This window comes from Pongo abelii, chromosome 3, assembly GCF_028885655.2.
Source record: "Pongo abelii isolate AG06213 chromosome 3, NHGRI_mPonAbe1-v2.0_pri, whole genome shotgun sequence".
In the NCBI taxonomy this organism is placed as follows: Eukaryota; Metazoa; Chordata; class Mammalia; order Primates; family Hominidae; genus Pongo; species Pongo abelii.
In genome coordinates this window covers 7,718,552-7,740,777 of record NC_071988.2, presented here as the reverse complement: position 1 = coordinate 7,740,777, position 22,226 = coordinate 7,718,552, and the positions used below count along the sequence as shown (strand labels likewise).

The 22,226-nt window shown below is 40.5% G+C and overlaps 1 protein-coding gene across 5 annotated transcripts in view; it reads left to right on the top strand.

Annotated features, from left to right (window-relative positions):
* Window positions 1–22,226, top strand: part of STK32B (serine/threonine kinase 32B) — a 435,418-nt gene that overhangs the window by 88,216 nt on the left and 324,976 nt on the right. For 4 of the 5 annotated variants that reach the window (XM_024245627.3, XM_024245628.3, XM_024245630.3 and 1 more), the window contains exon 2: window positions 1,644–1,699. In XM_024245627.3, the coding sequence (XP_024101395.3) occupies window positions 1,644–1,699 (56 nt within the window). 5 annotated transcript variants of the gene reach the window in all.

Sequence of the window (22,226 nt, the reverse complement as noted above, 5' to 3'; positions counted from 1 at the left end):
GACTTTGGCTTGGCAGGGACACAACTCAACATAATTATCCTCCATTGCATAAGTTTAATATACAAGGAACTAATTGTATTCATTTACTTCCTCACATCCTTGCTTCCATTATGTGGTGAACTAATCAATTCACTTCATTTTTTTTTGTAAATAACATGTCTTTTCTAGTTATTGGAAACTGGCTGTAATTCAATCTAATTCAAAAATATTTACCGAATGCTTATTATGTACCAGGAGTTGTGTTTGGCACTATGAATATGGAGATTAGTTCATTCAATCATTCCTTCTGTTAATGAATATTTATTGAACACTAACTGTGTACTAAACACTGTGCTGAGTGCTAAAAATAAACATGGCCCTTGAACTCAGGGAGCTTAGAGTCTAGTAGGGAAAAGTGAACTTAATGAAATATACAAAGGTAAAATTACACAAAGCAATGTATTTTGGGGAAAGTTCCACAGTGCCATGAGAGTGTATCGTAGAGAGCCAGACCTAGTCTGGAGGGTGAGGGCAGCCTTCTGAGGATGCAGAGAGAACAAGGGTAGTGCAAGGAGGAGAGCACTCAAGGCCTGGGAGTAGCTGCTGTCAACGTGTCTGGCATTCAGTAGGTGATGGGAGTGAGCAGGGAAGGGAGGCAGGAGAAGTAGCTGGAGCCCTGCAGCCCTGGGGAAGGATTTCCTTTTTCCACTGAGAGCAATGGAGGGGATCTCGGAGGGGAGGAAGCAGCGGACAAGCAAGATCACCCGGCTCCTCACACATTTTCCTGAGTGGAAGAGTCAGGTGAGGATGTTGGGAGGCCACCATAGTGGTCCAGGAGACAGAAGATGGTGGATTAGACCAGAGCAGTGACCATAGGGGTGGACAGGTGTGAGACACTGTGCAGAGACAACATGGAGCTACCTGATGAAAGATCGGATATGGGGTAAGGGGAGAAAGGAGTCAAGGATGAGTCCCAGGTTTTGCACATATAGGGCCAGTGAACGTTGAGACCACTCATCCTGCATTCTGCTTTGGATCTGTTGAGTTCACGGTGGCTTTGGAACCTCCGTGAGGACCTGTGAGAAGGCATTGACACATACAGCCAAGGCTAGAGACACCTTGGAGAGCCACTGCCAATTAAGTGGTCATTGCAGCCTTTGGAGCCCATGACAAGAGAACGGTTGTAGGACAAAAGGCTTGACAGACTCTAGTGTTTAATGCCTGGGAGGATAAGGCTGAGTGTGCAGAAGGAAGTGAAGCGTGAAGGGGAGAATTGAGAGAGTGAACAAGTCAAAGGAGGGGAGGATGTCCATGGGATTTACTGGCAAGGCTGTGCATTATTGACCTGTCTTGGTGTAGGGAAGCATGTAGAAGCCAGGCAGAAGTAGGGTGGAGAGTGAAGCAGCAAGACTGCAGAGCCCCATCAAGAAGTGTGGTGTGAAGGGAAGGCTTCAGATGGACAATTTGTGTGCTGGGGAAAAAATGGAATGTGCTGCAAATTCCGCTGTGGATCCCTTCAAGGGTGGTTGGCTGCTCTGGCAAGTATAGTGCACCTGACCCAAGAGCCTCTGGAATAGGTGGGTAGGTACATAGGTAAGGATGTTCAAGGAGCAATACCAGGTTTAGCAAATCTGACTTGTTTCCTTTTTTGTTTTCTTTTGCAGTCAACTTTGACCATTTTCAGATTCTGCGGGCCATTGGTAAAGGGAGTTTTGGAAAGGTAAGAATGTAAATGTCTAGACCACTGGGCTTAAGTATGTGTGTATATTTGTGTGTCTGTGTGTTGGTTGCTGGGCACTGGGAATGTTCTGTTTGACAGTAAGATTTCGACTTGACAAACTTGAAATGTGAAAGGAAGTCTGAATAGTTTCCTTTGGATCTGGTGTAATTTTATTCTGAAAATTAAATTACCACAACAGCCCTGGTTTAGGTGAATTACAATGGTAATTATTTCAAGATTGCCAATGCCATTTGTTCCTTGAGAATCTAAGTGAGGAGAGTTGAAAAAAACCCATAAACATCACAAAGGCAGCTCTTTCCAGCAACATAGACATTTGTTGTTTTGGAAAGTTCGTATTTGTGATCTTTGACTATTTTTTTTGAAAGGGTATAGAAGGCTAGGAGAAGATGGCAGGAGTTTTTAGAAAACAAAAATACTCCCCCAATCAAGCCCCAGTCTGTTCCCACATACTCAGAAATTTTTTCTGGCAATAATTTCTTTGAGTACCTATTGAAGGCCAGATATTGTTATGTTTTTTCATAGCTATTGTTATTTCCATTTTAGAGATGGAAAACCTTAGATGTAAAATGTAGTCTCTGTAACTCAGAAAGATGGAGCAGGTTACCCTTGGCCACATAGGCGGGAAGTGTCAAAACTGGGATTTGAACTGAAGGCTGACCAGGGACCTGCTATTTCAACCCACACTCTTGATTAGACTATTTAAAACTCATAGAGCTAAACTGAGGCATGTGACCTAAGAAGCTGGATAGACCCAGACAACCTCCCTCCCTCCCTCCTTCCCTAGTTTTATTAATCCAATCCATGCATATTAATTGAATGCAAACCCTGTACCAGGCACTATTTTAGACTCTGTTGATCAGTAGTAACCAAAACAGACCCAAGTGTCTTTTCTCGTAGTGCTTACATTTAAAAAATGAGAGAGATGAGAAACAGATAATTGCATACCTTTATGGTACATTAGATAATGATAAGTACATTAAAATACAGTAAGGTAAGGGGAATATGGAGTTATGGGAGAGTAGCAGGGAGAAGTTGCTGTTTTGTAGAGCTGAGCTATCAATAGGGTAGCCACTAACCACATGTAGATATTTAAATTTGAATTAATTAACATTAAGTAAAATGGTAACAATTCAGTTCCACAGCACACTAGCTGCATTTTAAGTGCTCAGTAGCCACGTGTAGCCAGTGGCTACTGTATTGGAAGCTCAGGTTATAACGCATTTCCATATCATAGATGGTTCTGCAGGACAGTGCTCTCATACAGGGTGTCAGGGACATCCTTGATAATAAGATGACATGTGAGCAGAGACTTGAAGGAAGCAAAGGAGGAAGGCAGTCAAGCTCCAAGCAGAGGGAACTTCAAGTGCAAATTCCGTGGAAGGGAGTGTGCTCTGTGTCTTTGAGGGGCTTCCAGGCAATGGGAGTGGTGCAAGGTGAGGTCAGTGAAGTCGACAAGGCCCAGGTCTCAGAGGATTTCATCCATGTGGTAAAGGCTTTGGCCATTTCACAGAGTGGGAAGAGAAGGCTTGGGGGGTTCTGGGGGAGGAGTTGCATGATCTGTTTGTAGAAGTTCATAGAAGTTCACTTTGGCTGCCATGTGGAGAATAGCCTGGGAGGGGCCACAGCAGCAGCAGGGAGCCCTGTGGGGAGAGGAGGTGGTGGCCTGGGGCACATGGCAGTGCTGGGGGTGGTGAGAAATAGTCAGATTTTGGATATATTTTGAAAATGTCACCAAATCAAGTGGTCCATAGGTAGGGGGTCTCTGCAGTAGCTCAGGGGCTGTCTGATGTCATCACAGGTCTGGACACTTTTCATCCACCCCCTCTACCTTCCTCAGTGGGATGAGATTTTCTCCTCCGGTTTCCTATCTAATGGTTTAGAGGTTGCCGAGTTCTGCGTATCACATCTTCACACAACTGCTCCTCACTTCTGTGACTTTGTTAGAGAAGGCCTTCCCTCCTGGAACCTCCCCAACCAACCCCTGTTTCATTGGCTATAATTGGTCACATGACCACCGCTTGCTACTGAAGGAAGCATCTTCCATTTTCAGCCTGTAGCTGGGAGACGAGCTCTTCTGGTAGAGAAGGGCAAGAGGATAGTTTGGGTGGGCACAGAAAAGTGCCCTTGGGAATGTCCAGTAAACTAACTATCCTTGTGCTTGCTGCTTGGGGAGCAAAGTTGAGTAAGACATGGTCTCGACTGACCAGAAACTCATCGTCTTATGGGGTAGACAGTTGTATGGACCAATATGTTCAATGATCAACTCTATTCCTGGGAAAAATATCTTCTTCCCTGGGGAGTATTTTCTGATGATTTCTGCTTCTCTTTTGCTTATGTGGACCTTCTTACAGAAGCCTTTCTAAACATGACACGTTTGGTATTAAGTCACTAACCAGAATGATATTGGGATGTGCCGAGTTCTGCAACTTTAATTTGTCTTTTCTACACAATCCAGACTTCACTGTAGGCACATGGAGGCACCATAGAGCTTCCTGCCTTTTCAGAATCTCATTCCTGAGTTCCGCTCATGCACATTTAACAGTGTTGGGCATTTATGTTGTCAAGTGAATTGGGTCACTGGATAATTTAACAGACATTCACTGGGCCACTGAAGGGGCCATGTGCTGCATTAGACACTGTTTTCCTGACAAGACTTGGAACTTGCTGAGGGCAGAAATCTTGTTTAAAAATCAGACATAAAAAACAGTAAATTATGACACAGTACGTGATGGTTAATTTTATGTATCAACTTGTCTAGGCCATGGTGCCCAGATGTTTGATCAAACCTCGATCTAGATGTCACTGCAAAGGTATTTTTTTGGATGAGATTAACGTTTCAATCAGTAGACTTTGAGTAAAGAAGTTGATTCTCCACAATGTGGATGGGCGTCATCCAACCATTTGAAGACTTTAGGAGAAAAAGGCTGACTTCCCCTGATGAAGGAGGAATTCTTCCTCCTGGTGGCCTTCGGACCAGAGTTGCAGTATCAACTCTTTTCTGGATTTCCAGTCTGCCAGCATGCCCTGTAAAAGTCAGAAGTCAGATTTGCAAGCCCCTACAGTTGTGTGAACCAGTTCTTTAAAATAAATCTGTCTCTGTCTGTCCTGTCTGTCTGTCTGTCTATCTATCCATCCATATTCTGTTGGTTCTGTATTCTGGAGAACCCTGACTGATACATGGCAAAATAGTGGGACAACAAGAGCATGTGCAGGCTCCAGCCCAGGTAGGGAGAAGGAGGGTTCTAGAAAGAGCCAAAGAGAAAAGAGTTCACATGTACAGCAAACTGTTTCACATGAGTTTACTCTTGTCTCCTTGGTGCTTCTGACTCTCTGCAAATGATTATTCAGAAATCTTGTTGTATATCTGACAGGTGCCACTTTGGATCCTGGTGAGCCTCCCATGCCTGCTTTTATTCTGGAGCCCACGCATCACACCAGCCCCTCACTTCCTCCTCCTTCTCACACTTCGTCGTGGGTCAGGAAGGGAGGATGTTCAGTTCTCCAGGCTTGGATTGTATGGGTGAAGAGTTTAAGTTTCCCTTGTATGGTGAGAGGAGCCACATGGTCTCGCAGACTGATAAACAGATCTCAGGACCAGTTCACAGACACACCTCTCAGCCCTTCCTCTCGCCTCCACTGTCTTTCCACAGGCCCTTGCTCCCAGCCTGCTGTCCTCTCTGCCTGGCACTCACACTATCCCTTAGAATTCCCTGCCTCCAAACTGGCCAGCATGAGGACCCGGACTCTAGGTCTCCTATTTCCTTTCTTACCTGCACTTCCTAAGTGGAAGGAAGTGCCAGGCAAAGTCAGGGCCAAGCTCCCAGAATCCCCAGAACTCCAGGGGCCTCAGGCTGCCCGGTGGTCCCTGCTGCCCTCCCAAAGGTGGACCCAGGTGCTCCCACTGCCTTCTGGAATTGTCTTTTTCTCCAGAAGGTGGATCTTAGCAAAGCTTCCCCTTACTTCTGTCCCTGACCTTCCATCATTCATGCTGGCTTCTTCCTCCATTAGCACCCTTCTAAAAAAGTGTCTCCAATGAATAACTTGCATTTTGAATGCCCACTCCAGCCTCCACCAGCCAGGATGTTGTGACATTTTCCCCCTTGAAGCAAGTTCACCATCTGTACCTCCACCTACTCCCCTGACCCGGCTGGAATTGTGCCTCTACTTTAGAGTGGTTTCCAGAGGAGTGATCGGCTAGTCAGTGTTTATAAGGAGTAGCTCATTCTTACATAATACCTTGGGCAGACACAAATTTCCCTTGGGATAGTTACCACCACTGGGAATTCAGCTCAGCAAGTGTTTATGAGAGTGCAAGGCAGCGTGGCGCAGCACAGAGAGCAAGCAGCTTGAAAACTAGACAAAACAAGGATTCAAATGCCATTCATGCACGCACTTTGAGCCTCTGTGTCTTCACCTGTAAAATAGGCATATTGGTGTCTTCTGCGTAGGGCTGTTGTGAGAGGTTAATGAGATGGTGTAGTAGAGTGTCTAGCACAGAATCCAACCTGATATTCAATAAATGTTTATTCTCTTGTTGCTTAAGGCTCTTTTTCCCCTACGCAGCGGGGAGCGAGGAAGGGAGACTTTAACTGAATGTGCTTTTTGGCAGTTTGTGGTGTGAAGAGTTCTTGCTTGGAGGGGCACCTGTCTGGACACAAATATAGTACTGGGACAGGCAAAGCTGTTGTGTATACTTAAGTTCCCAGAATATCTCACCATGTGACATCTGTCACTGCTGATAAATGGTGGGATAAGGCCTGGCAAGACTCATGATCTTGCATGACACTCATTCTTCTTGGAAACTGTACAGCTCTGGGCTTAGCACTGACATTGTCTTTGTATTTTCTCTAAGTCTGTGTCTTGTCTGGTTATTGGAAGTTTGTGTGGAGTTTATATAAAATCAGGCATCTTAGATTCATTTGTTAATTCACTCACTCATTCATTCATCCATCCATCCATCCATCCATCCATCCATCCATCCAACATACGGAGGACCAATTTGCTCTGGGCCCTATTCTAGGTACTGAGGTTACAAAAATAAACCAGATATGGTGCCTGCCTTTGAGGATCTCTCAGATACATGCAGGAGGCAGAGTAATAAACAGTTAACTACAGTCCACTCTGAAAAGCATGGTAGGGGAGGAACACTCCCAGTTTATGGGTGTACAGGGATGGAGTGGAGGATGCCTAATTCAAACTTCAAAAGCTGTGATGCCCTTGTTGACTGCATACCCATGTGATCTTTTCCCATTATTTTAGTATGAAAATATGCAAACACACAGTGAAGGTGAAAGAATTTTACATTAAGCACCAATGTCTTTCACCTACATTCCCAATTAACATTCTACCAAACTTATTTTATGAAATACCTATCCTTCTACCTACACATCAATCCGTCTTATTTTTTGATGCATTTTATGGCAAATTGCAAATATTTGTACATTTCTCCTTAAATATTTCAGCCTAGAGATTTGCCTGTAGTTTTTCTTTTGATGTAAAATGTACATAACAACAGAATGCACACAACTTTTGAGAAATAAATGCATCTGAGTAACCTAAACTCGTACCAAAATATAGAATATCACCATCCAAAAGTCCCCTCTTGACCCTTTACAGTCAAAACCTATCCCAAAGTCAACTACTCCATCCATTATAGATTAGAGTTGCCTGTTCTAAAATTTAGTATAAAATGGGATCATACAATATATAGTCTTTTGTTTAAAGCTTCATAATGTTTTACATTTTATATAAATTTTTCAGCATAAGGTTTTTTGAGATTCATTTGTATTGCTTTTTTTGCTATTGTTTAAAAAATGGGTTGTTTGTCTTATTTAATTGTGGGATACATATCTGGATATGAGTCTTTTGTCAGACATGAGACTATTTTCAACCAGACTGGTTTACCTGTTAATTTTATTAGTGGTGTGTTTTGATACATGAAAGTTTACCATTTTGATAAGATCTAATTTGTTGAGTGTTTTTGCTTTTAGGGTCATTGTTTTATGCCATTTGTATAAGAAAACCTGGCTCACCAAAACATACTCTATTCACAAAGATATTTTTCTGTGTTTACTTTCTAAAAGTTTTATAGATTTAGCTTATAAATTTAGTTCTATACTTCATTTTGATTTGAATTTTTGTGTGGTGTGAGGTAGGGTCAAGTTTTTTTTTTTTTTTCCTAGTATGGACGTCAATTTCTTGAAAATGATTTCTTTTATTTATTGGATTGTGTACTAGGATTCTGTAGAGTGACAGAACTAATAGGATATATGTATATATGAAGGGGAGCTTATTAAGGAAAATTGCCTCACATGATCACAAGGTGAAGCCCCACCATAGGCCATCTGAAAGTTAAGGAGCAAGGAAGTCAGTAGTGGCTCAGTTCGAGTCCCAAAACCTCAAAACTAGGGAAACTGACAATGCAGCCTTCAGTCTGTGACCGAAAGCCTGAAAGCCCCTGGCAAACCACTGGTGTAAGTCCAAGAATCCAAAAGCCGAAGATTTTGAAGTCTGATGTTGTAGGGCAGAAAGCATATCCAGCACAGGAGGAAGATGAAGGCTGGAAGAATCAGCAAGTCAGTTTCTTGCACCTTCTTCTGCCTGCTTTTTCTAGCTGGACTGGCAGCCGATTGGATGGTGCCCACCCATGTTGCAGGTGGGTCTTCCTGAGGATGGGTCTTCTCTCCCAGTCCACTTACTCAAATGTCAGTCTCTTATGGCAACACCCTCACAGACATACCCAGATACATCCAGAACCAATACTTTGCATCCTTCAATCCAATCAAGCTGACATTTAATATTAACCATCACAGATTGCTTTGGGGTTCATACGAAAAATTAGATGATTTGTATGTCTTCTTCTGTACTCTGAGTTTTGTTCATTTGATCTACTTGTTGATCCTTATGCAAGTACTAGTCTAATTACTGCAGGTTTCTGGTGTGTCTTAAAATCAGGTAGTATAAGTCCTCCACATTTATTCTTTTTCAAGATTGTTTTAGATATTCTAGATCATTGATTTTTATACAAATTTTGGAGTTGCTTATCAATTCTACAAAAAACTGTGGAATTACAATTGGTACATTAAATCTGTATATCAATTTGGAAATAATTATATCTTAGGAGTAGGGAGTTTTCTAATCCATGGACATGGTATATCTCTTTATTTCTATTTCTCTCTATTTTTATTAGGTATTTAAAATTCTATCTTAGTGATGTTTTGTCATTTTTAGGGTAGAGGCTTTGCCCTTTTTTGCACTAATGTTTTTCCCAAATTGTTCATGAAGTTTTTTTGGGGGTAGGGGGGACAGGGGGAAGACACTATTGTAATGAAATTGTTTTTAATTTAGTTTTTAATTGTTTTCTACTAGATATAAAAATACAATAAAATTTTTGTATCTTAATCTCACACCCTGAGACCTTGCTAATTAAATAATTAGTTGTGATAGTTATTTTATAGTATTCTGGAGATTTTCTATGTCAACAATCATTCCATTTGCTAATAAAAGTAGTTTTACCTATTTTCCCCTTTATTTATGCTTTTTAAATCTTTATTGCAGTAGCTAAAACCTTCAGTACAATATTGAGGAGAAGTGATGGGAGCAAGCATCATTGTTTTGTTCTTAATTTTAGGGGAAAAAATTGTTCAGTCTTTCTTCATTAAGAACATCTTTATCTGTAAGTTTTTCAGAGATGCTCTTTATCAAATTGAGCAGCTCCTTTTTAGTTGTAGTTTTCTGAAAGTGTTTATCATGTCTTGTTGAATTCTATCAAATACTTTTTCTGCATCGATTGAAATGATCATATTTTTTCTCCATATTTTGTTACTGTGCTAAATTATATTAATTTCCAAATTTTAAACCAACTATGTATTACTGAGATAAATCCCACTTGAATACGATACCTTATTGTTTTTATGTTTTATTGAATTTGATTTGCTAATATCTTATTAGAGAATTTTACGTCACATTCATAAGGAATATTAGTCTGCTTTTTTGTAGTATCTTCATCAAATTTGTTTTCAGGGTTATAGTAGTCTCAAAAATGAGTTCAGTCATTTTCCTTCTCTGTTTTCTGAAAGCACTTGTGTAAAGTTGGTGTTACTTCTTTAAATGTTTGATAGGATTTACAAATGAAATTATCTGGGTATAGAGTTTTCTTTCTAGTAAGGCTTTTGACTACAAAATGACCTTCTTTAGTAGATATAAGGCACTCAGATTTTGTGTTTTTTTGTATATAACTTTTGGTAAGTTATATTTTTCAAGAAATTAATCAGTTTTCTCTATGTTGGCAAATTTGTTGGCACAAAGTAATTCATGATGTTATCATAGGATCTTCTTAATTTTTGTAGTGTCTGTGGTTGTAACTTCTCTTTCATTTCTGATATTAGCAGTTTGCCTTCTCTTATTTTCTTGATCAGTTTATAATCTTAGCTCTTCAAGATAGAACCTTAGGTCATTGATTTTAGACATCTAATATAAGCATTTTAAGCTATAAATTTTCCTCTAAGGACTGCTTTAGTTACACCCCCAAAATTTGATATATTGTATTTTGATTATTATTTAGTTAATAATATTTTATAATTCCCCTTGTGATTGCTTCTTTGACCCATGAATTATTTAGTTATGTGTTGTTTAACTTCCAAATATTTGGTCTTTGAAGGTTTTTATTGTTATTGGTTCTAATTTTTTTCATTGTGGTCCAAGAACATACTGTACAATTTTAATTCATTTATATTAATTGAGACTCATTTTATGCCCAGCTTATGATCAACCTTAGTAAACACACTATACCCACTTGAAAAGAATGTGTATTTAAAAGTTGTTAGGTGTAAGATTCAGTAAATATTAGTCCAGTCAAAGTAGTTAATATTATTCAGAGCTTCCTTGTCATTGCTGATTTTTAAAATCTAGTTGTTTTATTTCTGGACAGTTATGTAAAATATCCAACTATGATGGTGGAATTATTTCTTCTTCCTTTAAGTCTGTCAATGTTTGCTTCTTATACATTGAGATTTGTTGTTAGATGCATACATATTTATGATTATTTCCTTATGATGAATTGTCCCTATTATTATAAAATATCCTTCTCTTTTTCTTCTAGTACTCTTTATTTTGAAACTGATTTTCTTTGAGATCAGAGTACCCATTCTAATCTACTTATGCTTTATTGAGTTCAGACATTTTTCTTCTTTATTTTCTTAAAACGCTGTGTAAAGTTGGTGTTACTTTTTAAAATGTTTGATAGGATTTACAAATGAATTTGTATAGCCGTTCTAACCTACTTATGCTTACTGTTTGCATGACATATATTTTTCTATGCATTTATTTTCATTCTTTGTTTTTATATTTAACATTAATTTCTTGAGGACAGCATATAGTTAGGTCTTGCTTTAAAAAAAATCCATTCTGACGATTTTGCCTTTTAGTTGTATTGTTTAGTTCATGCACAGCTCATGTAATAATTGATATGGTTTGATTTAGATCTTGTTTTGTTTTCTTCTTCTTTTTTTCTTGTCTCTGTTTCTTCTTTCCTGTATTGTTGTGGATTAGTTGAATATTTAAAACTACCTTTTAATTTATTTATTGACTTTGTAAGTAAACGTTCCAGTATTATGTTTTGAAATTGTTGCTCTAAAGGATTATACTGTACATTCTTAATTTATTTCACAGTCTGCTGAGGGTTAATATTTTACACTTTATATAAAATGTAAAAACCTTACAACTGTAGAGGCCCATCTACCACCCTATCTGTCCTTATAGTATAGGTGTCAAATGTATTGCAGCTTCTTAAATTATAAATCTCTAATACAATGTTATAGTTTTTGCTTTAAAAATATATATGTATAATTAAATAGAAATAACTAGAATATATTGTTATTAGGTGTAAGATTTTGCTTTTAAAAATTAGGAGGAAAATAGTTTTGGATATTTATTCATATTTTTAAGGAAAATCTAAGTTTCTCTGTAGTATCATTTCCATTCAGCCTGAGGAATTTCCTTTAGTATTTTATGTGGAGCATGTCTCCTCTTAATTTATTCTCTTTATTTTATTTTATCTGAAATGTATTTATTTCACCTTCTTTCTTGAAGAATATTTCTACTGGATACAGATTTTTAGGTTGACAGGTGTTTTTCCTTCCATTACTTTAAAGATTTTGTCTTGTTGTCATCTAACTTTCACAATTTCTGATGAGAAGTCATTAAACTTTGAATCATTATTGTTTGGTATGGAATGTGTCACTTTTGTCTCCCTCCTTTCAAAAAGTCCCTTAAAACTTGACTTTTAGAAGTTTACCTATGGTATGCATAGGTGGAAACTCTTGACTTAAAAAAATAGTTTTTCTTGCTTTGTTTAGGTTTCCTATCTTTTCCTTTATTTCAGTCATATTACCCTTTATATCATGTAGCATAGTCATAGCAACTGCTTTATTGTCCTTATGCTAATTACAACATCTGGGTCATCATAAGATTCACCTCCATTGATTATCTGTTCTGTTGAGAATGGGTCACATTTTCCTAGTTCTATATATTAAGTAGTTTTGTCTTACATCCTGGACATTGTGGGTGTTATTTTGTAGAAACTTTGAATTCTATTGTGTTTTTTTAAAACTTATTTTTAACAAGCAGTTAACTTGGTTGGACTTACACTGCATACTCTGCCTCTTGGGCAGGCACATAAATCTCAGTCCATTTTTTTTTTCTTAACTGGACTGCTTTCAGCTTGTTCTATGTCTGTGATCTTTAGGAGTCAGCAATAGATTTGGTCAGAGGTTATTTACCACATTTGAGGCTCCTCTTGGATTTCTCCTCTTGGATACTCTTGGATTTCTCAGAAAGAGTTGTAGCCCATTGAAGTTAGTAGGCTTGCCCATAATCTCATGAACAGTGGCTGAACTTAAACAACAAAACAAAAATATTTTAGAGTAGTGGCTCATCTTAATGTTGAGATTTTATGGCTTCAGGAAAATTGAGGCATTCCTTTTCAATCCACGACACAGTTAGCATCACAAAGAGGCATACCACTTTCCCCCCATGTCATTGAGTTTTGTTCCTGAACCTTTTGTACTCCTTCATGACATACTACCAAATCTGTTAGCGTGTGGCCTCAAGATTTTCAAATTTACTGTAGCCTGTCATCATCCCTTGAAAATTTAATGGATATTTTGAGAAATATAAGCTTTCTAGAAGGTCTATTTCTAAGTTGCTTTTGGGTTGTAGCAATTTCTTGATGACATGCAAATTCATATAGAATATACACAAATGTCTAGTACTCAGCATGAGGTTAGCCTACTTTAAGGGAATAAAGCATAGCTTTGTTCTGGTCAAAATGCTAAATAATCACTGCCTTTCATAATAAATGCAGGTGAAGTCTACATGACTATTATTAAAGTTAAGTTGGAGGGAGGCTGGCATAAGATGAAGAAAACCATCCTCCTAATATTGAATGAATATTTTGGCTTTGCTGTCTGCCTTTGGCAGTTTTGATATCTGACATTTATTAAGAGTTTTCCAGAAAGACGTTTCATTGTTAAACTATGATAATAGCATTGGTTATCAGGAAAGAACACATGTGAATTCACAGAAATCTTTTTACTGTCATGCTGGAAGAAGTTGTGCCTCCTAGTATAGCACCAAAGTAAACAACTGCTGGCAATCCATTGATTTTTAGCAGTAATTTACTCACGTTTAAAATAACCATTTTATGACTAAATTCTGGGACAGTTGAGGCACACCAGATTAATTTCTATATAACCAGTGGAAACAATTTAGGTTTTGGAGTCAGGCTGATGCTAATATATGTTAGTGGTGGATACCTAGGAAAGTAAATGAACTTCTCTGCAGCTTAGTGTTCTCATCTGTAAAATGGAAAGGGAATGGAGAACCATAGTACACTGGAGTGGCTACTGTTTTTGACTCTCCAGCATGCTTTTGGATCCCTTTTTCTTATTATAATGATATTCCTTCCCCTTGGATAACACCGCCCCCTTCTCATGTCGCTGTGGTCCCCAAGTCACTTGAGATGACCATATGTGTGCCTGTGCCAGCCACATGGACCATATTCAGCCAGACATAGTGCCTGGTCCAAGGTGTGGCCATGTGATCCAAGCCCAACCATTCAGAAACCTCCTGTGGAATCAGAGGTGAAAAACTTGCTCTCAGTTATCACGCACTGTAAGAAAACAGGTCTGCATTTTTTTGGTCATTTTCCTCAGCAATTGATGAAGATGAAGGTTTATCTGTAGAAGAAAAGAATGAAGCTTAAAGCAAAGAATCAGAAACAGATATACGAGGTGGGTGAAGCGATGGTGTTTTGTTGGTGAGAGTTGAGAGTAAGGTGAGGCAAGTGAGTTAAACATGTGCCTTGCTTTCTAAAATTTTGCAAACGCAGGCTTGACACTTGCTTCCTTATATTTTGCAGCCTGGGCACATCACTAGCCTTACCCTGGTCTTGGCTCTGTTGATAACTGCTCTGACTTGGATTCCTCCAGAAGTCGATTTTGAGAGAAAGAATTTAGTGCAAACTGTTCATTTGAAGATGATCCCAGGAAATATTTGTGAGACAGCAGGAGTGAGACAGAGAAAGGAAGGCAGCCAATAAAGGGTTTCTGATCAAGCCACTCACCCCGGTGGGCTTCTGGAGCCTACTTCCATGGAGGGTATCTAGGAGACAGTGCAGAGTGTGTGTCTGGTGGCTGTAGATGAAAAGCTAATGCACGGATACGCAGTTCTTATTCAGTGACAGTGGACTGCTGCCCTTCCTGCACCTTTGGCTTGCTCTTTGCAGGCCATTACAGGTGTCATAGTAAGCCTGAGGTGTGTGGATGTGATGAGAGAGACCTGGGTGGACACAGCAGCACTGCCACCTTCTTATTTTCCTATTCCCGTGAATTACCCACTGTCCTTACCAGCTACAGAAACTAACATCGTTTTCTGCTCGGTGAGATCATGTTGGGCTTCCAGTATTTGCCACCTAAAGAGTCCTGACTAATCAGAAACTAACAATGATGGTCCTGGCAACTGGAGACCCATTGTCTACCTTGTCCCACTAATAGCCCAGTATGATGGATGTTATTATCCCCGTTTTACAGATGATGAATCTGAGGCCTGGAGAGGACCCCACTGCCATGCACAACCTATTTTATTTTCAAATGTCCCTCCCAGATACCGAAGTGACATTGAAACTGGCTTCTATCACAGGCACATCTGCTGGAAACCAGTGGGGTCGGGAGGAAAATGTCCATCAGTGTCCAATGACAGACATTTGGTTTTGGATGCAACAGGGCATAGAGGAAAGGGTACAGGCTTCCAGATGGGGGAAGTCTGGCTCTGGGTCAGAGCCTGCTTCTTCCAGTCATGGAAACTTGGACCAATCATGTGGTTCCTGCAACCCTCCCTTTTGTCTTCTGAGAAAAAGTAATGATTATAATGGATAATGGACTTTAGGTTCTTATGTGAGAATAAGGGGACAAACAATGTTCAGCCCTCAGCATGGTACCTGGCATGTGGATGGCCTTTTTCTTTTTTTTTTTTTTTAATTTGGTAAACTTCAACATTCATTGGTGGGAAAAAAAAAAACTCTAAAGAAAGTAGGGCCTAGAAGGAACTCTCTCAACCTGATAAAAAGCATTTACCAAAAACATACAAAAACATTTTATATAATGCTGAAAGATTAAATGCTTTTCCAAAGTAGAAACAAGGCAAAGATATGACTCTTGCCACACCTATACACATCAACAAATGTCCTAGCTATTACAATAAGAAAATAAATAAAATCGTACAGATTTACTATGAATAAACAGAACTGTCTCTATTCAGACTTATGTTTTTTCTACATGGAAAACATCAAAGAAACTACAAAATGTCTACTAGAATGAAAATATGAGTATAGCAAGCTTGAAGAATACAAAGTCAATATACAAAACTGTGTTTATGCTTTGGAATATTTATTTTTATTAAGATGGCCATTCTCTGCAAACTTATATACTTACAGATTTGATTTTGATTCTGTAATCAAAGTCACAGAAGATTTTTTATAGTTATCAATAATAGATTCTAAAATTTATATGGAAAGTAAAGGATCTAGAAGAGCTAAAACAATTTTGTAAAACAAGATCAAAGTTGTAGAGGTATATTACCCAATATCAAGATTTACTGTGAACCTACAATGATTGAGACAGTATGTTATTGATGAAAGAATAATAATGGAATTTGAGAGTCCTACTAATCGGTGGCTGGATGGCCTTTTTCAAGTGCCTTCCAGGTCTTTTTTTTTTTTTTCATGACGGAGTTTCGCTCTTGTTGCCCAGGCTGGAGTGCGATGGCACGATCTTGGCTCACTGGCACCTCTACCTCCTGGGTTCAAGCGATTCTGCTGCCTCAGCTTCCCAAGTAGCTGAGATTAGAGGCATGTGCCACCAGGCCCAGTTAATTTTGTATTTTTAGTAGAGATGGGGTTTCACCATGTTGGTCAGGCTGGTCTCCAACTCCTGACCTCAGGTGATCCACCAGCCTCAGCCTCCCAAAATGCTGGGATTACAGGCGTGAGCCACCGAGCTTGACTGCCTTCCATGTCTTCTTGAAACCAGCATGGCTAGGATTTTACTTGGCTTGGTGGGTTCTAGAAGGATCTGGGTATCCACATGGAGGAACATGCCACGGAGAAGACCTGGGACTGAGGCCCTTCCTGTGTCTGGTGCTCCTAGTGTCATCCTCACCATCTCTCCCACACAGCAGCGCCAGGCGTGGCTTCCAGGCTGCTGATCTGCCTTCTCCATGTGACTTAGATTCCCAAGGGGCTGAGACCTGATCATGCCCATCCGCACTTAGCTTGGTGCTCAGCATGTGGTAAAGGCTCAGTAAGTGCTGGCTTAGTGAGTGCTCAGGTGAGAGAGGGAAGAGGACAGCAAGTCTTGGTCTAGACAGCAGCCAGGGATGTGCGCAAATCATGAATTAGCTTGCCTGGTTGCTGCCTCCCTCCCACTGGGAGGGACTGGGATATGTGCCAGTCCCTCCATGCCAGGCCACAAGGTCATGCAGTCTGGCTTGTGCCTGTTTTTCTGACTCTGCTTTCTACCCTCTCTATCTTCCTATTCATTCTGCTCCAGCCCTTCTTCAAGTCTCTTGACAATACTGGAATTATTTCTAACTCAGAACCTTCACACTTGCTCTTCTCTCTACCTCAGTCACCTTTCCCCCAGGTGTTTGCAAGGCTCACTTAATAGCATACAGGGCTCTGCTCAGATGTCCACTCTGTGGCGCCTTCCCAGAATGCCCACCCTCTTCGTCTCCACCTCAGCCTTCCATATTCCCTTGCCCTTCTCTTCCCCTTTTCTTTATAGCAGCTGTAACTACCTGTGATTCTATTATGTGTTTGCTCAGATGTCCTCTTGGTTATGGGTCTCATGCACCAGAACATAAGCTCTTTGAGGGCAGCAATGTTTCCTCTTGTTCCCTGTTTTATCCCCAGTTCCTGCTAAGCAGTATACATGCACACACACACAGACATGCACATATATGTACATATACACACCTATCAAGCAGTTTATAGAGACACACATATGTATATGCATATACATTAGGCATACCCACTGATATGGTTTGGCTCTGTGTCCCCACCCAAATCTCATCTCGAATTGTAATCCCCACGTCAAGGGAGGGGCCTGGTGGGAGGTGACTGGGTCCTGGGGGCGGTTTCCCCCATGCTGTTCTCATGATAGTGAGTTCTCACGAGAGCTGATTGGTTTTAAGGTGTGGCACTTCCTTGCTCTCTTTCTCCTCCTGCCTTGTGAAGAAGGTGCCTGCTTTCCCTTCACCTTTTGCCATGATTGTAAGTTTCCTGAGGCCTCCCTGGCCAAACGGAACTGTGAGTCAATTAAACCTCTTTTCTTTATAAATTACTCAGTCTCAGTATCTTTATAGCAGTGTGAGAACAGACTAATATATCCACTAAACAGTTCACATATATACACAGTGTCTAAGCAATATGTACACGTGCATATACATATACATAGATATGCATATACATATATACCTCTCAATATATATACCCACTAAACAGTATATACATACATATACTTATAGATCCACCATAAAACACATACAGTACACATATTCATAGATACACACACATGTATATGCATATACATATATACTCATGTGTATACACATATACATATACACACTCATGTATATACACATAGACACACTCATATGTATATGTGTATACATATACGCACTCATATGTGTATGTGTATACATATACGCACTCATGTGTATGTGTATACATATACGCACTCATGTGTATGTGTATACATATACGCACTCATGTGTATGTGTATACATATACGCACTCGTGTATGTGTATACATATACGCACTCATGTGTATGTGTATACATATACGCACTCATGTGTATGTGTATACATATACGCACTCATATGTGTATGTGTATACATATACGCACTCATATGTGTATGTGTATACATATACGCACTCATGTGTATGTGTATACATATACGCACTCATATGTGTATGTGTATACATATATGCACTCATACACCACTAAAGTGGTCTATATGTACACACACATACACATATAGCATATACACATATATTTATCATACAGATAACATATACAATATAAATGAATGAATATTATATAAATAAATAAATAAATATAAATGAATGAAGAACTTAACAATTAACCAATCAACAGATATGATTTTGACATGTGGATTATATCGATTGACTCAGGGTTAGCACGCAGAGGTGAGTTTTTCCTACTCCTCTGCATGCAATTTACTTCTCACAGACACTCCTCTATTTCCACTCGCCCTCCTCCAGCCCCTCCTTTCCACTCTCCATTGGCTCCTCTTGACCCCTCTGATGGCTGAGCCAGCAGGAGTGTCCAGGGCGAAGTGCTCCACTTTGAGTTAACTCTGTAGTCAGCAGGGCTTCGTTATTTCTGAGGGAAGGAGGAGGATACCTTTGGGAGGACTCTGAGGAGTGAGCTTCAAAAGTGTCTTCTTGGATTGGCACGTGGGCCCTCTGCTTGAAGAGCTGCAGGGTCAAAGTGAAGTAAACATGGAGTTAATTAAAATTCATGGGATAGCTGGAGGCAGTCTGCATGTAAAATGGCAGAAGATGGCACAGTGTTATATGATAATAGCTCTTTATGCCCCTCAAAGGAAGATTCTGGATAAACTTGAGCAAGAGCTGCACAAATGATAATTCCAGACTCCATACCGCCTTATTATGCAATGATGATCATTTCCAGACTCAAGCATATTATTACTTGTCTCATTCCACATGAGAATGAGGAAAGCCTCATTCCAGGCTCTCACAGCTGCATGTGAATTCAGAGTGTGAAAAAAAAAGATTTGATTAATAGCAGAGTAACCAATTTAGTGCCCAGACTGTAACAAATCCATTTGGGAATTAAGCAGGGATTCGATTTTAGATATATGTAAGTTTCAATGTTCAAAAGCATTTGGCTTATCAGGGTTTTCCTTAAAAATGTATCCTTTTAGAATCTTTTTGATCTTTCAAGGTACTGGGTCTCCAAGATAATGGGAGCATGCTGGAATGCACAGCAGGATACTGAGTTCAACAGTAAATGTTCACGGATCACTGCTCTGCCCTGGCCTTATTCTAGCTACCTGTGAGGATGTGGCAAAAAAAAAAAAAAAAAAAAAAAAGGCTGAACAAGGTTCCTGACACTGAAGAACTGACAGTTTAGTAGAAGGAGAAAACTGACATATAAACAATAAGCATGATGATTTCCATTGATGATAGCTGCTCTGCAGAAAATGTGTAGTGCAGTGACCTGCAAGGGTGGGACTGCTTCAGTGGGGTGAGGGCAACGGAGACACCTTCTCCGAGAGGAGAAATTTGAGCTCAGACCCAACTGCTGAGAAAGAAATGGGCCATGTGGGGATCTGGGGAAAAGGTCATCACAGACCAAAAGAGCAGCAGATGCAAAGGTCCTGAGGCAGGAACAGAGTTAGCAGTGGAGCATGTAGCAGGCTGTGTATCTCCAGTGCCCAGCACTGTGTCTGCCACAAGCGAGGACTCAGAATGTGTGGTTGCTCTTTGTAGGGAACTGAATGAGTTAATTAGCTTAGAGCTTATTAGTTAAACAGTTTTGACTGCAAAGGTTGACAGAGCCGAGTTGAAATTCTGGCCCAGCCCCATGACTCTGGTCAAGTTGCCTAACTTCTCTGAGCCCCAAGTTAGCTGCTATTCCTATGTAGGAATCATCTTTGGAATTCTTAACAATGATGCATTTAGTAGAAGCCTTCACTGTTTGTGCAGACATCTTCATGAAGGTTGGAATCCATTTCTTTTTAATGAAATATGTATTCATTTCATATTAATTAAGTTGTGTTTGGCTTGAGGCATACTTTGGAGGAATGTGTCAGCTCCTGGGGATCACTTTATTAGGAGCTAAATATCACAGGAAATGCAGGCTCACTCACGAATGGCTTGCAAGCATCGGCCAGAGCAGATGATCCATTACTGACCAGCTTGGTGGACCTCACTGCTCATCTGCACTTCTCAGCATTTTCTCATAATGACGTCTCCTTCCATCCAGCAGCCAAGTGTTCTCAGGCCTTTGCCCATCTACAGAGTGTTTCCCAGCTCCCTTTACCCTGAGGGCACCAAGGGGGCCAGTGGCACAGCAGTGGTCCTGAGGTCCCTGTGCCCTGCCTTGCTGTGAAGTTTCCTGACACTGTGATGTCCTTCAGTGTGGGTGAGCAGGGGCATTCACTTATTTTTAAAGCACGCCATCACCTCTCTTTGTTCCCCTCCACCTGCTTCCAGAAAGAGCTCCCCACCCCGAAGCCAAATTTTCCACGTTGTTTGTTTATTCCTTTCTTTATTCATTCATTTGTAATTGTATACTTAGGATCCTCTTTTAAAACAGCTCCCCAGTGCTCTCAGAACAAAAGTCAACAGTGTTAGTCTGCTCGAGCTGCCACAACAAAGCACTGCAGAGTAGGGGGCTGAACAACAAAAATGATTTTTCACAGTTCCGGAGGCTGAAGTTTGAGTCAAGGAATTGGCGGGGTTGGCTTCTTCCGAGGCCACTCTCCTTGGCTTGCAGATGCCGTCTTCTCCCTGCGTCCTCACATGGTCATCCCTCTGTGTGTGTCTCTGTCCTGACCCTCCTGTTACAAGACACAGTCATATTGGATTGGGGCCCACCCAAAGACCTCATTTTACCTTAATTACCTCTTCAAAGCCTCCATGTCCAAATACAGTCACATCCTGAGGTGCTAGGGGTTAGGACTGCAGCATATGAATTTGGGGGGACATACAGCTTAGCCCATAGCACCAATCCTTTAAACATGTCCTTCAAGCCATCTGTCACCTACCCCATCACTCACCTCTGTCATCTCATCTCCATGACATCAGTTGTACAATGTTGCAGGTGAATACCAGCAAGCTTTGGCCAACATGGGCTGGAACTCACTGACAAGGGGCAGGAGGACACTGCTTCTCAGCTCCCCATGGGCAGGCCTGCTTGGCTGGAGCACGGCTGGGACACTGTAGGGCTGTGCTTACCAAGGGGTTGCCCCATGGTGCAGTCTCTCTGTGTACGCTGACTGAGGAAACATATTTTGGAATCAAGTAACAAGCTGTTTGAGCTTTGTGTGCTCACTCTTTAAGGCACTATGGAGAAATGCCAAATGCCAGTACTGGTGGCTACAGTGGCTCCCTAGGCTGGTAGGAAGTTGAATTGAGGTGAATTCTGATCCCGACTGGCTCATTACCAGATGTTTTACTCGAGGTTCTCTAGTGAAACAGAACCAATGGGGTATAACTATATATACATATATATACACATATATATGAATATATATATATGAATATATATATACACATACATGTGAGCATATATATATATATATATATATATATATATATATATATATGTTATTGGAGTTTGATTGATTTCATTGACTATATGATTATGGAAGCTGCCAAATCCAAATCTTTAGGATGAACAGTCAGGCTGGAGACGCAGGAAGGAGCTGAGCTGCAGGTCAGGTCGGAAGGGCGTCTGCCGCAGAATCCCGTCCTCTCGTGGGAAGTCAGTCTTCTACTTCATCCAGGCCTTCAACAGGTTGGAGGAAGTCCACCCATATTACAGAGGGCAATCCTGTCTTCAAAGTCCACCAATTTAATATCAACCTCACCCCAAAACACCCGCACAGACACATTCAGAATGTTTGACCACATATCTGGGCACCATGGTGCAGCCCAGTTGACACAGAAAACTAACCATCACACCAGACAACCATGAGCCCGTTCCTGAGGCCCTTCTTGGGCCACTTTGCATATCTCCACAATGTCCTGTGCTCTTCAGAAGAGAGATGGATGCTGATCACACAACCATAATGAACAGCATACTCAGGGCTTACCATGCAGCCTTTATAACTGCCTATTAAGGCAAATACCACTCTTATCCCCATTGTACCGATGAGGAAGTTGAGAAAACTACC